At 42.3% G+C, this 11,861-nt stretch overlaps 2 protein-coding genes across 2 annotated transcripts in view; both read right to left on the bottom strand.

Moving 5' to 3' along the window:
- The window catches only part of LOC306777868 (neuronal acetylcholine receptor subunit alpha-9-II), a gene marked incomplete at its 3' end in the record, with an annotated part of 3,974 nt that extends 626 nt beyond the window's left edge, over positions 1-3,348 (bottom strand). Inside the window, 7 exon segments of the mRNA XM_079269175.1 lie at positions 196-495; positions 498-542; positions 687-871; positions 1,317-1,396; positions 1,398-1,472; positions 2,522-2,667; positions 3,303-3,348. Coding sequence (XP_079125301.1) covers positions 196-495; positions 498-542; positions 687-871; positions 1,317-1,396; positions 1,398-1,472; positions 2,522-2,667; positions 3,303-3,342 — 871 coding nt within the window. The 5' untranslated portion in view covers positions 3,343-3,348.
- Positions 3,349-6,495: 3,147 nt separating this feature from the next.
- Positions 6,496-11,316, bottom strand: ube2ka (ubiquitin-conjugating enzyme E2Ka). The gene is made up of 7 exons (XM_079268445.1): positions 10,991-11,316; positions 10,340-10,433; positions 10,058-10,116; positions 9,835-9,917; positions 9,302-9,401; positions 7,669-7,797; positions 6,496-7,575 (listed from the first exon to the last, which is right to left on the bottom strand). Exons 1-7 carry the CDS (start codon positions 11,051-11,053, stop codon positions 7,501-7,503), a joined length of 603 nt encoding a protein of 200 aa, XP_079124571.1. The 5' UTR covers positions 11,054-11,316; the 3' UTR covers positions 6,496-7,500.
- Between the last annotated feature and the right edge of the window lie 545 nt (positions 11,317-11,861).

Raw genomic sequence — 11,861 nt, 5'->3', positions numbered from 1 at the left:
CAAACATGGGTGTTGTTTCTTTTGTTGTCTGTGGAGATTTCACTCAAATATAAAGCCGTGCTAGCAGCTCTGTATCATAGACTGTACACAGTATGTAGGCTGTACTTACACAGGCAGGAATGAAAGCCGCTATAATGGTTATAAAGACGCAATTCATACCTGCTTTACTACAATCCGAAACAAACACACTCTTACCTATTAGTGGCACACTCTCGGACGGAGGCATGCTCTCTGCCACCATCAGCTGGAACACAGTGAGAGCCAGAAGAACGGTCACTCCGAGGGAAACCTTCTCCCCAGAGTCTGCAGGCAGGTAGAAACCCAGCGGAGCCAAGAAGGAGATGAGGAAGCAGGGGAGGAGGAGGTTGAAGATGTAAAAGGAGGAGCGGCGCTGCAGGAGCACCGTATAGGTGATGTCTGGGTACGGGTCAGAGCAACAGCCGTACATGATGACGTTCTTGGTGGCCGGCATCCCGTGGCACTTCCACTCCACATTTCCACAAAGTCTGACAGGTCCCCACTGTCCATGCCCATAATGATGTCTACCTGGAATTAAGGTAATGGATGAGTAGATTGTAGAGGGGCACACAGCCAGCTCCATCCGCTGACATTATCCAATGAAAGGCAAATTCAGCAAATGTATGCATGACCACAGAAAGAGGAAATGCGTGTCCAGGATTTTCTACAAACCTGGTTGCCATTGTAGGTCCATGAACCAAAAGTCAGGTTACATTCCTGGCTGTCAAAGGGGAAGTAGGACACGTCCACCACACAGGAGCTCTTGGTGATGGCAGGAGCATCCCAGGTTATCTCTCCATTGTAGCGCAGTCTCACGTTGGTGTCCATCGGCCCTGAGAAGTCATCGTCAGCTCTGAGGAGGAGGAAAAGTTGACGCAAATCAGGTCGTGTGATTTTTGGTTAAATGGTGTGTTCTGTATGTTGTATTCTTTCGACACTGTTATTTTATTTTATTATGATACTATATTTAGGGGGAAATTTGTCTCTGCATTTGACCCATCCCTGTATATAGGGAGCAGTGGGCTGCCTATGACAGGCGCTCGAGGTTAAACCACACTTTACACTCTAATTTTTGTATTGGACTCCATTAGCTCCTGATAAACTGTACATATGGCCACTTTAATACAGATTCATTACAATATTCTACTTATATTATATCAGTTATGACATAAGATACAAAACTGGTTGTACTAAGCTACGAAAACACAACATCAAGTTTATGCATAGCGATGAAAAAAAATGTCGGCCTTATGAAACAGGAAGATCATAAAATGAGTGTGTGTGACGTACGGGCGTACTTGTTATAGAGGACGAGGTCGGGCCTCCACACAAGGCTGCTGGGGATGTGGATCACCTCCAGTCCGTCATAGTCCTCTTTTATCCCACTTCAGGTAAGCATCATGCCACGTCTGCCTGATCCACAGGTAGGCAATCAGCACCTGGTTCCTCTCATCCTTTAACACATGCACGCACACTCAACAATGAGAACAGACACACAACACACACAATGGATGCAGCAGCTTAAATAGAGATCCTCTTGGTCTCCTTATTTCTCTGTTGCTCATTAACTCTCTATGATCATTTCGAGGGGTTTAGATTGTCACAACAGCTGAAATCCACCCAATCCAGGTGGGTATGGGTGGATTTGATATCGCTACCAGAGCTTCACTGAAGCGAACCAATGAAAACATAAAGGCTTTGTCGAATAACTCCAACACACACACTTATTCGTTGTCCGGCCCCTCACTCTCCTCAAACTAAACCAGGCACCACAGAGACGTAACATTCGGGCGAAGGGCTGTTTTCTCTTTTCAAGCACACACATGCACAACACAAGTGCTAATTTAGCGTGCTGTGGGCTGACACAGCAATGCACCTGAACAGAAACCTGAGCCAGCTGAGTAACAGTAAGCCCTGCCTGCACAATAGTCTGCCTGTCATTAATACACATCCGCATCTACAACTCACTCATCCTCTGGCGACCACTGTCTTTATAGCAATAATGAAAACAGAGGAAAAATGCAATCCAAGTTCAACATTTTTATGTTTTGTTCAATGGTCAGTGTATCTATGGTGTCAGTATCTGCAAAGTTCACATCCTCAGGGCTTATGGGTAGTTTTTACAGTAAGCAGGGGTGCAATGTGACTAGTTGGTATGATTGTGACTGGTGCTGTAACGACGAATGAGCTTGGCAATTACAGAAAATAGTCCCAAATTAGCCATCAAAACAATATAAAAAAATATCTTAGTCTTTAATAAGAACTTGATGTGCATGCAGGATCCATCTGCAGAGGTACAATATTGGAGAGATCATTTTACAGATTTTTCAGGTAAATAAAATAGTTGGGGACATTCATGTTGTCTGGTTTGACGACAACATGACACAGGTCATTAATATGCTACCATGAAATCATAAATAATAGTTAAATAAAGAATAAGAACGAAACATAAAATGAGCACTTCAACAATTAGATTTGAAGATCTTGCCGGGGAGATACCCACCATGTCTTTGATCTGAGAGAGGGTGATCTGTAAGGTGACGTTGAGGGCTAGGTCCGTGTCCTCAACAGGCCGCAGAGCGCTGGAATAATTCTCCATCAAATCATTCAGAAGCTTGTGGGCATAGTGACCCTGAGCCGAGTGAGCCACTGGAGGGGGAAAGATGTGGTCACCAGTCAATTACAAGTTTTGATTAAAACAAATGTTATGTAGTATTTGTTATTGGTACTTCTGGATGGAGACCATGAAAACTCACTTTTAATCAGTACTTTCCTTCACATTGTTCTAATTGTGCCTTTCAATTCATCAAAATTATGTTTTGCTTGTTAATTATTGCTCTTTCCTCAATGCCATATATGACTACATTTTACTTTTATAATTTTATTGTTAAAATGTAGTACTATAAATAATATATTTAGTTATTGTTGGGCCATTCCAATCCCCCTTAGTGAATCCTTAAGAGAAAACCACACAAGCGATGTGGAAACTGTTTTAATGGGGTTTAGGCCTTTATAATAAAAGTATAAACATCTATTTTATAAGTTTCTTAGATTGTTTGGTCAAATAGCTTGAAAGCAAAGTGAACATTTCAACATCAACGCAACTGCTCTCAATTTGAAAGGCACGGCGGTGTGTGCGTAATTACGCATACAGCTATGCATTTAACATCAATAAACATTGTGCGCTCTTTTTTAAGCCTCTGTGTCAAAAACAGCACAATCCCTCTAACTAATTAACAGCAACATATAGATCACTTTTCTGCAGGCAGGAGCCTCTGACTCACCTTCAGGAAGCAGCATCGCCAGACAAATTATTGGAATCATGTTGAGCATTTCTTAACGCCTCCGAGAAGAATAAAAAGTGAACCGCGACCAGCGATCTAGCAGCCCTTTGGCTTCGTCCCCTGTCAGGCCGTCATGGTGCCCGTTCAACCCCAGTTGAACTCAGTTGCAGACAGCAGGCCACCATTTCATCTGGCCGTCTTCGCGGTCTGATCGGCTCTTACTGCTTGGCAGGGGAGGCAGCATGTCTGTCCGCTTACTGAGACGCGGAATAAAACTCCGGCTATCACATAGCAGCAGCACACCGAGAGAAACAGGATGCCCACGAATCATCGCCTCACCACACACTGAGCTATTCAGCTGTCAATCAAATGGCTGCAACTAGGTGAGCGGCTGGCCTGCTCCTTCAACATACAGCCAGAACCAGGAAGGGAAAAACAACCATACAAACAATCCATCAAGTGGTGCTTGCGTGGGTTAATATTATGGCTGGTTCTTGTGGACAAGTTGTCCTTTGTGCATTAAAAGTTGCAAATATCTTTTGTTGTTGAAGACGCCCCACAGGAAGTAAAGGTCAGTACATCAATAATGTGGGCGATATAGATGGTTGAAGAGATATGCCAGCACCCAGGGGGAAGGATACAAAACAATATTTCAGCAGGGCCGAGATCCTTCTTGTGGCACGCGTCAGTCTGTGGCACGCAGCGTCACACAGCGTCCCTCTCTGTCACTCAGCGTCCGTCTCTGTCACTCAGCGTCCGTCTCTGTCACTCAGCGTCCCTCTCTGTCAGTTCAGCGGAAAGATTCAGCTGTGGCACGCGAGCATAGTTCGGCAATTGTCAAGAAGCTGCGGAGCTGAGGGGGCGGAGCCACATTTCCTGAGACATTTCCTGAGAACACCCGTTGTTGTTACGACAGATCAGCTTCCATAAATCAGTTTTATGATTTTAGTTGAGTCACAGGAGCCCCCTGTTCTCTGTATGCATCCTTAGAGTAAGTACGTTGTACTTTTTTGTTTCTCATTCATTTTATTTCAGTATGATTTTGCTGCTTATGCAACAAAATGGAACATAATACACTTTCCAAATTATTACTTTTATAGTCACTTACAACAATCGGCTAAAATAATGAAAATAAATCATCCGTTTTAGAATCATTTAAAAGTATATATTAAAATTAAGACATAAAATGTCCAATCCAAAAATACATGTTTGAAAATATCTTCACTCTTCCTCTGCTTATATGTATATGTATGTCAGTAGGACATATGTTAACTGTTAACAGTTTACAGCATACTTAAATAAATATAAATAAATACAAACACGATTCCGTCTTGTCTTGTCACGTGTTTCTTGTCTTGTCTTGTCTTGTCACGCGTGTTTCTTGTCTTTTGCACATATCTCACACCGACGCCGCTCGTAGATGAAAAGCAATACGTGTTTTATTGATCCATTTCCTTCGTACAAGTCAGTCAATCAACTTCCTTTCTCCTAAAAGTATGCTGATTACTTCGACCTACTATACGTATCCACAGGTTATCCACGTAGATCGTTCCCTTTAACACGTTTTATAACACGATCCCAAACACGTATTGCTTTTCATCTACGAGCGGCGTCGGTGTGAGATATGTGCAAAAGACAAGAAACACGCGTGACAAGACAAGACAAGACAAGACGGAATCGTGTTTGTATTTATTTATATTTATTTAAGTATGCTGTAAACTGTTAACAGTTAACATATGTCCTACTGACATACATATACATATAAGCAGAGGAAGAGTGAAGATATTTTCAAACATGTATTTTTGGATTGGACATTTTATGTCTTAATTTTAATATATACTTTTAAATGATTCTAAAACGGATGATTTATTTTAATTATTTTAGCCGATTGTTGTAAGTGACTATAAAAGTAATAATTTGGAAAGTGTATTATGTTCCATTTTGTTGCATAAGCAGCAAAATCATACTGAAATAAAATGAATGAGAAACAAAAAAGTACAACGTACTTACTCACAGGATGCATACAGAGAACAGGGGGCTCCTGTGACTCAACTAAAATCATAAAACTGATTTATGGAAGCTGATCTGTCGTAACAACAACGGGTGTTCTCAGGAAATGTCTCAGGAAATGTTGCTCCGCCCCCTCAGCTCCGCAGCTTCTTGACAATTGCCGAATTATGCTCGCGTGCCACAGCTGAATCTTTCCGCTGAACTGACAGAGAGGGACGCTGAGTGACAGAGAGGGACGCTGAGTGACAGAGACGGACGCTGAGTGACAGAGACGGACGCTGTGTGACGCTGCGTGCCACAGACTGACGATGCGTGACACAGACTGACGCTGAGTGACGCAGAGGTGCCAGTGCCACAAGAAGGATCTCGCTGTCTCTCCAATATTTTGTCATACGGGAAACCTGAGGCTGGTTTACTGTGCAGCCGGTGCAGCGCTGTCCAGTTAAATCCACTGTAATACCGTCCCTGAGGTCCGTCGAGGGATCTACGCTATACTGCTATTGCATAGTAGACGTAAACACGCCAACGGCAGCTTTTCTCCTGTTTGGTGTGAGCATGGAGGCTGAAAAGCAGTGTTCAGATTATTGCCAGATATTATTGGAGGGGTTCAGCATGGAACAACATGCCACCAGGCAGGCCATCTGTTATTGTGCTCATTCTCAGCACGCCTCGCTATAAGCAAGGTGGTCTTAGTGTTATGTGAAGTGCCTGCATCACTTCCCTGTTGACGTTTCAAATGCACTTAAAAAAAACTGAGCTTGCTCAACCAGGAATAATACACAACTGCAGTGCAATACTTCTGTACAAGTCCAAAGTACAGAAAGGCACATCATCCATCCCACAGTGGTCATATCAATTGGCTTGCTTGCTCCATTTTCACTGGCAACATAATTCCCTGTAGGATCCATTTCTGTTGGTCTTGGAGATTTTGTGCCTCACCCTAGTTTTTATGCAAATCTATGCACAGCCAAACATCAAAGGCCATAAAGTGTTTTTCATATCTATCAATATTGGGACTGGAGTTACACTTACAAGAAACTGACTGCGATACGTTGACTGAACATTATTTTGTTGTCAGGTCGTTTCTTGTTGTTGCTTGTAGGAGGAAAATGATTCCAGTCGAGAAAAGTCACAGAGAGGACAGAGGGTGGTTTAATTTACACAGACTTTAATATCTTTATTTACAGATTAATCATTTTGACATATTTATCTGTTGGCGTAGTTAAGATGATGCAATATTTCTCAAACTCATTTTGAACTACTTTTCCATCCAGACCCGGGACAGGTTGTGTTACGGCCAAACATGTTTTTCTTTGTTGGTTTTCTTTCAGTTTAAAAACAAGAATCCAAATGTATTCCTGCAGGAGGCCAAAAGCAAGTAAAAATTTTAAAAAAAAGTGGGGAAAGGGACAGGTGAAGTAAGCCATGTCAAGAACAGGTGTGGGGATTGGAGCTCTGGGTTCGTCAGACAGTTGAAGTGGGGAAACACGGCAGGAAAATGAGGATGGCTACTATGTGAACACCTCGGGGACACTGAATGAGCTGGTTCCCGAACAGGGAACAAGCCTCTTAAACACTGTCTGTAGAACTCCATGTTTGCTAACCGGTGCACTATATTTAATATACCACAAATGTATTTGAATGTCCACATTTTACCTGAAAAAACAAAAACCAAAACTTGCAGTGATGGCACACGATGACTCAGAAGGGTCACAAAATTTAAGTTTTAATAGTAAATTTAGAGTACCCTCAAAATGTTGATTGTGATTGAGAGGACTGATCAAGTAATGTTGGACACCACGCAAAAAAATAACAGAAGAGAGACCAATTCAATAAAGTAGTTAGTCTCGGCTCAATCCCCGTTTAGAAAACCGGCGGAAAAAAGTGTAAAAATCATAATCGGGTCCAAAAGAGCCTCCTTGAAATGCTTGACTTGCTCATATAAAAAGGTTTTCAGGAATGAAAGTAAATGCACTGCATAGGCAAGGATAAGCCGCTGACGGACGCTTCTTGGACACAGCCAGAACAGCTGGGAGAGTGGCGGGCGTGGGCGGGTCTTAAGTCTGACATTTGCTTCAAAAGGGGGTGAAGATGTGAATGAAGTTGTGATTGTAGCAATGAGTGGAATGCTGAATGAACTGAGAGAATGGGGGGGTCATCAAGAGGAAGATGAAGAAGGTGTCAAGATTCAGTTACTGAGCAGTAGCTCTGTCGCTGTCTCCACGTCCCAGGATTTCGACGACAACGCCACTATTACTGCATTCTGAGAAGAGAAAGATTCAGAAACACAGTTTTATTCTTCAGCGGAGTTCAGCAGTGCAATGCACAGCAGCGGAACAGTTGAGAGATTACTTACTTTTTCAAAGCCCATGGCACAGAGTTTGTCTATTTTGCGCGTGTAATCCGGACTTGAGACGGGAGCGCCTGCATAGACATGAGACCAGAGCCTCGCTGTCTGTTTGAACATCTCTGGGTTCTGCTTGTACTGTGTGAGGAAAAAAGGGTAAAAAACAACAATAGGTTTGTTTTCAAGGGACTCATCAGCATAATACTGTGATTGTCAAATGTTCATGCAGTGTGAACATGTCATGTTAAGTGCAGCTTTTAGACAATTTAGGCTCAAACACCTTTCAAACCACCTGAACAGTCTCAGGTTCCTACTCCAGATTGGACTCAAAGCAAAAAAACATCTTATTCTAAACCAACTCTTATCTAACCTCATTTCTGCATGTGTGCTTCAGTGGGATGTGGGTTGGTAAGCGATAGAGGACACAAGGATTAGTGGTAGTGTGTAGGTGTAATAATGTGTTCAATAAAGTGGGATCATCTTCTCAATACGGAACGCAAACAGCTCACGGCCGACACATAAAGCCTTCACTTTACTAGCACTGCACTGAATATCACTTAACATGTGACAATGATCTGCTGAGCAGCCCAAACAGAAGCATAAAGCATCAACCCGGAGTCACACACAGGTTAACCCGACATTAATATCGGAACAAACAAATCTACTCGACAGTTAACATCAGAATGGCAAACGAGACCATTTCCTCTAAACCTTTATTTTTGGCAGCATCTGATGATTCATCATTTAATCACATCACTTTTCCAGTGACAGTCAGTCAACTTGAGAGGGTGTAAGTTCTAAAACACAATAGATTAACGAGCACCCCCATATATCACCTGAGCTACTTATCATATGTATGATCACAGTTAAGGTTTTGAAATGTATAACAACATTTAGTACATCTATAGTACACAACTGTGTGTTATGTAGATGATGACATCTGCTAAACAGTCATTTGTCAAACAAATATAACTGTCTGTGCGCCGAATTTATTGAATTCAAGATATAAAGCACCACAAAAAATAAGCAATTGGTCCTTGTGTTTAGCGTTTAATGTCCACCTAGTGTTCATGGGAACCTGTCGATAGTATATTGCAGATGTGTGAGGTGCTTATTATGAGCGACCTGCTGGAGTAGAAGCACAACTCTTTCCCAGTCAATCCTTCCTGTATGTCTTCACTTCCTACTGTCAATGTAAGGCAAGAATATAAAAGAGGTTCAAAACAGCAGCCTGAGGCAGCAGCGCATCGGTTAATCTCATGACTGTTTCACAAGGAATATTTTGTCCATAAAAAAACAAACAAATAAAACCTGTAATTCACATCACAATGTCTTCGGGGCCCCCAAAAATATTCAATATACTTTAATGTAAGACCAAGAATTGCAGCAAAATCTCACATTTAAGAAGCTGGAACTATCCACATTGTTGAATGCTTAAACGATTAGATGATCAGAATAGTTTCCAATTAATTGTCTGTTAAATATATAAATGAGTGAAATAATCAACCAATTGTTTACAAATTCCTAGAAGATATCTCGTGTCAGGCGGAAGTGAGTACAATATGATACACGTGTTGCTCTGCTGGAAAATTTGAAATACCAATATCCAAAAGTAAAAACATAAAGAAGCACGCAGACCCACCTGATTGGCTACCACGGCGTCTTGTGGATCATCTGGTTCTGCAGCTGCCAATAAGGCTTGTAGCGACAGGAGGACGGTCCTCAGCGTCATAGCTGCTGCCCTGAAACAACACACAGGAGGAGACTGTTTAGTGCAACACCAAAACAAGGTCAACTATCCTCATTGACCCAAGTGTGTACACAAAGGTTTCTATTACTGCATGGGACTGGCTGAGGAATATGATAACGGACCTATAGTTTAAATACCTTTTACTAAAATAACCACTCTTTGGGATTAATAATAACTAATGCTTTCCACATGCTTTGTCATATCTATGTTTTATGTTCCATCAATGCATCGTAACAAGTATGTTTGGATCAGTGCATATTGGCGCTATTTGCATACTTTTGTGTTGTTGACAAATCAGTGGGCAGTAGAAACAGCAATGGCTTTGGCAGGGGAGACACCGTCTTACGCGACTGGAGAAGTATTTCATGACGGATGTGTAGAGGATGAATTATGTTAGGAATGCTGGCGCACATACATTCACTCACCACTGGTCTTTGAGAATGTCCAGACATATTGCGCCTGTGACTGAGCTGATGTTGGGATGCCAGATCTTCGTGATAAACCGCACCTGAGAGATTAAATGAAAACGAGACGAGGGACATCATTTGCGGATTAATACAGTTAATGGAACATTTCTAAAAGGCCATGGTCCTCAAAGAAAGGTTCACGGTAAGAATAACGGTAAGAATAACAGAAATGAATCCCTACCTTTGGTGGATTGAATGGATACGTCTCTGGAATTTTAATTTCTAGTTGATATCTACCTCCTGGAAGAAATGAGAGGGATCACAATTACTCAACAATCGTGACAATCATGAAATAAAAGTGTAACTGTTAAATGCAAACAGCTTTATGTTATATTATGATTAAAAGCCTCTTGGAGTAGTTCGTTGGTGAGGCCTTCTGAAAGATGAAGTTGTTGTCAGTGACGCCCAACATCACATTACAGATGTGTGCAGCCATGCATACGAGTTACAATGAGCCGCTCACCTTCATACGGTGTGTCAGGTGGCCCCGCTATCTCCCCTTTAAGCTCTGTGAAGTTCTCATCCACCAGATCCACCTTTATCTGGTTTTTGCTCGTCTGAAAGAGTGAAAAAGGCAAAGAAGCATCATAACTTCAGCAGACTGCAAAGTGTTGCTAGCCTGCTGTCAAACTCAAACCTGCCTATGCAGCAGAAGTTGACCTCAACTTGTTGCACTAACGGATCTACATATATTCGGCCATCTAACGTAAGTTGTGATGACTCTATGCAGATGCAAGAGGGCATATGAGAGAGCAAACCTTCAGTAGTACACGCGGATCACACCAATCTGTCCTCGCTAACACAGCTAGCTTGGTTACCACAGAATGCATGCTAAGCTAGCCAACTACATTAGCCAACTCTAGCTCTTGATGCCTCCATAACCCGGTGAACACTTGCTAAAACCAGCACCGCCTTTAGACGAGACTACCCCGCGGTGGCATAACAATAGCTAGCGTGAGTAGCTGCTCTGCCGTGTCTGACACCGTTAGTTAAGCTAGCTGCTCGGTGTTTAGAGAGCTGACAGCCCAGCGACGCGTCACTCACATTCAGCCTCGTTAGTCAAAGAAATAAACACGGAAAGCTGTGACATTAACTGGCAAACGTGACAACCGACCTCTTCGCTTTTGAGCACCTCCTTGAATTCCCGTTTTATCCTCTGAACTGCGATGTTGGCCATGGTTCCCCCGTGTTCCCGTCCCGGTTGGGGCCTCGCCGCAGTCCGACCTGACTAACGCTAGCTAGCTCGTCCTGCCTACAGTAGCTCTGCACTTGTTTTAGGGATACAACCTCAAAATTTAGCAGCTGCAACGTTGTTCGCCGCGAGCGCCGTCAGTCCCGGTTATCAATCTGATGTTGTGATTTGTTAAAATAGCTGAACGTGCCTCTATCATCTGAAATGTGTCACAACACAATGGTTGGTCGTACTGACAACATTTTAATACCAAACTGCATGCAGTCTGGAGGAGAGCGGGTCATGTGATCTGTATTGCCATCCTGGGCACCTTCTCCCATTGGTTGATCTGTTGAGTATTTCCTCATTATTGTTGTTTTAACGTTAGATCTTTAAAACCATATGATGTTCATAGGGGTGGTATATATTGAAATAAAAAAGGTTAGTGTGCCATTTAGAAAACATTTTAATGCAAAATAAAAGTGATCTCAGAACAGGTAAACAGGGTTTCATACAATAACAGATTAAATGTCATCATCACTGTGTAATCATTTAACGTTCAACTACTTTTTAGTCAAAAATGCTCCAAAATGACTCTCTGTTCTGATTAGCAGTTGTAAAGTCTAAAGTATGTATCACATGAAGAGTCAGTTGCTTTCCATTACTGCAGAAAGCACCTCTTTTCTTCATCTGATGATCCCATTTAAACCTGTGTGTCTGTCTCACATCATACAATTCATGCAAATCATTACATGCTTTTGAAGACAGCCACCAGGAACCATGTCATCGTCTGAAATGCGTTATCTCAGAGGTC

The sequence above is a fragment of the Melanostigma gelatinosum genome, assembly GCF_949748355.1.
Source record: "Melanostigma gelatinosum genome assembly, chromosome: 5".
In the NCBI taxonomy this organism is placed as follows: Eukaryota; Metazoa; Chordata; class Actinopteri; order Perciformes; family Zoarcidae; genus Melanostigma; species Melanostigma gelatinosum.
Note: the sequence above shows the minus strand (reverse complement) of the source record. Positions and strands in the feature narration are given on the sequence as shown.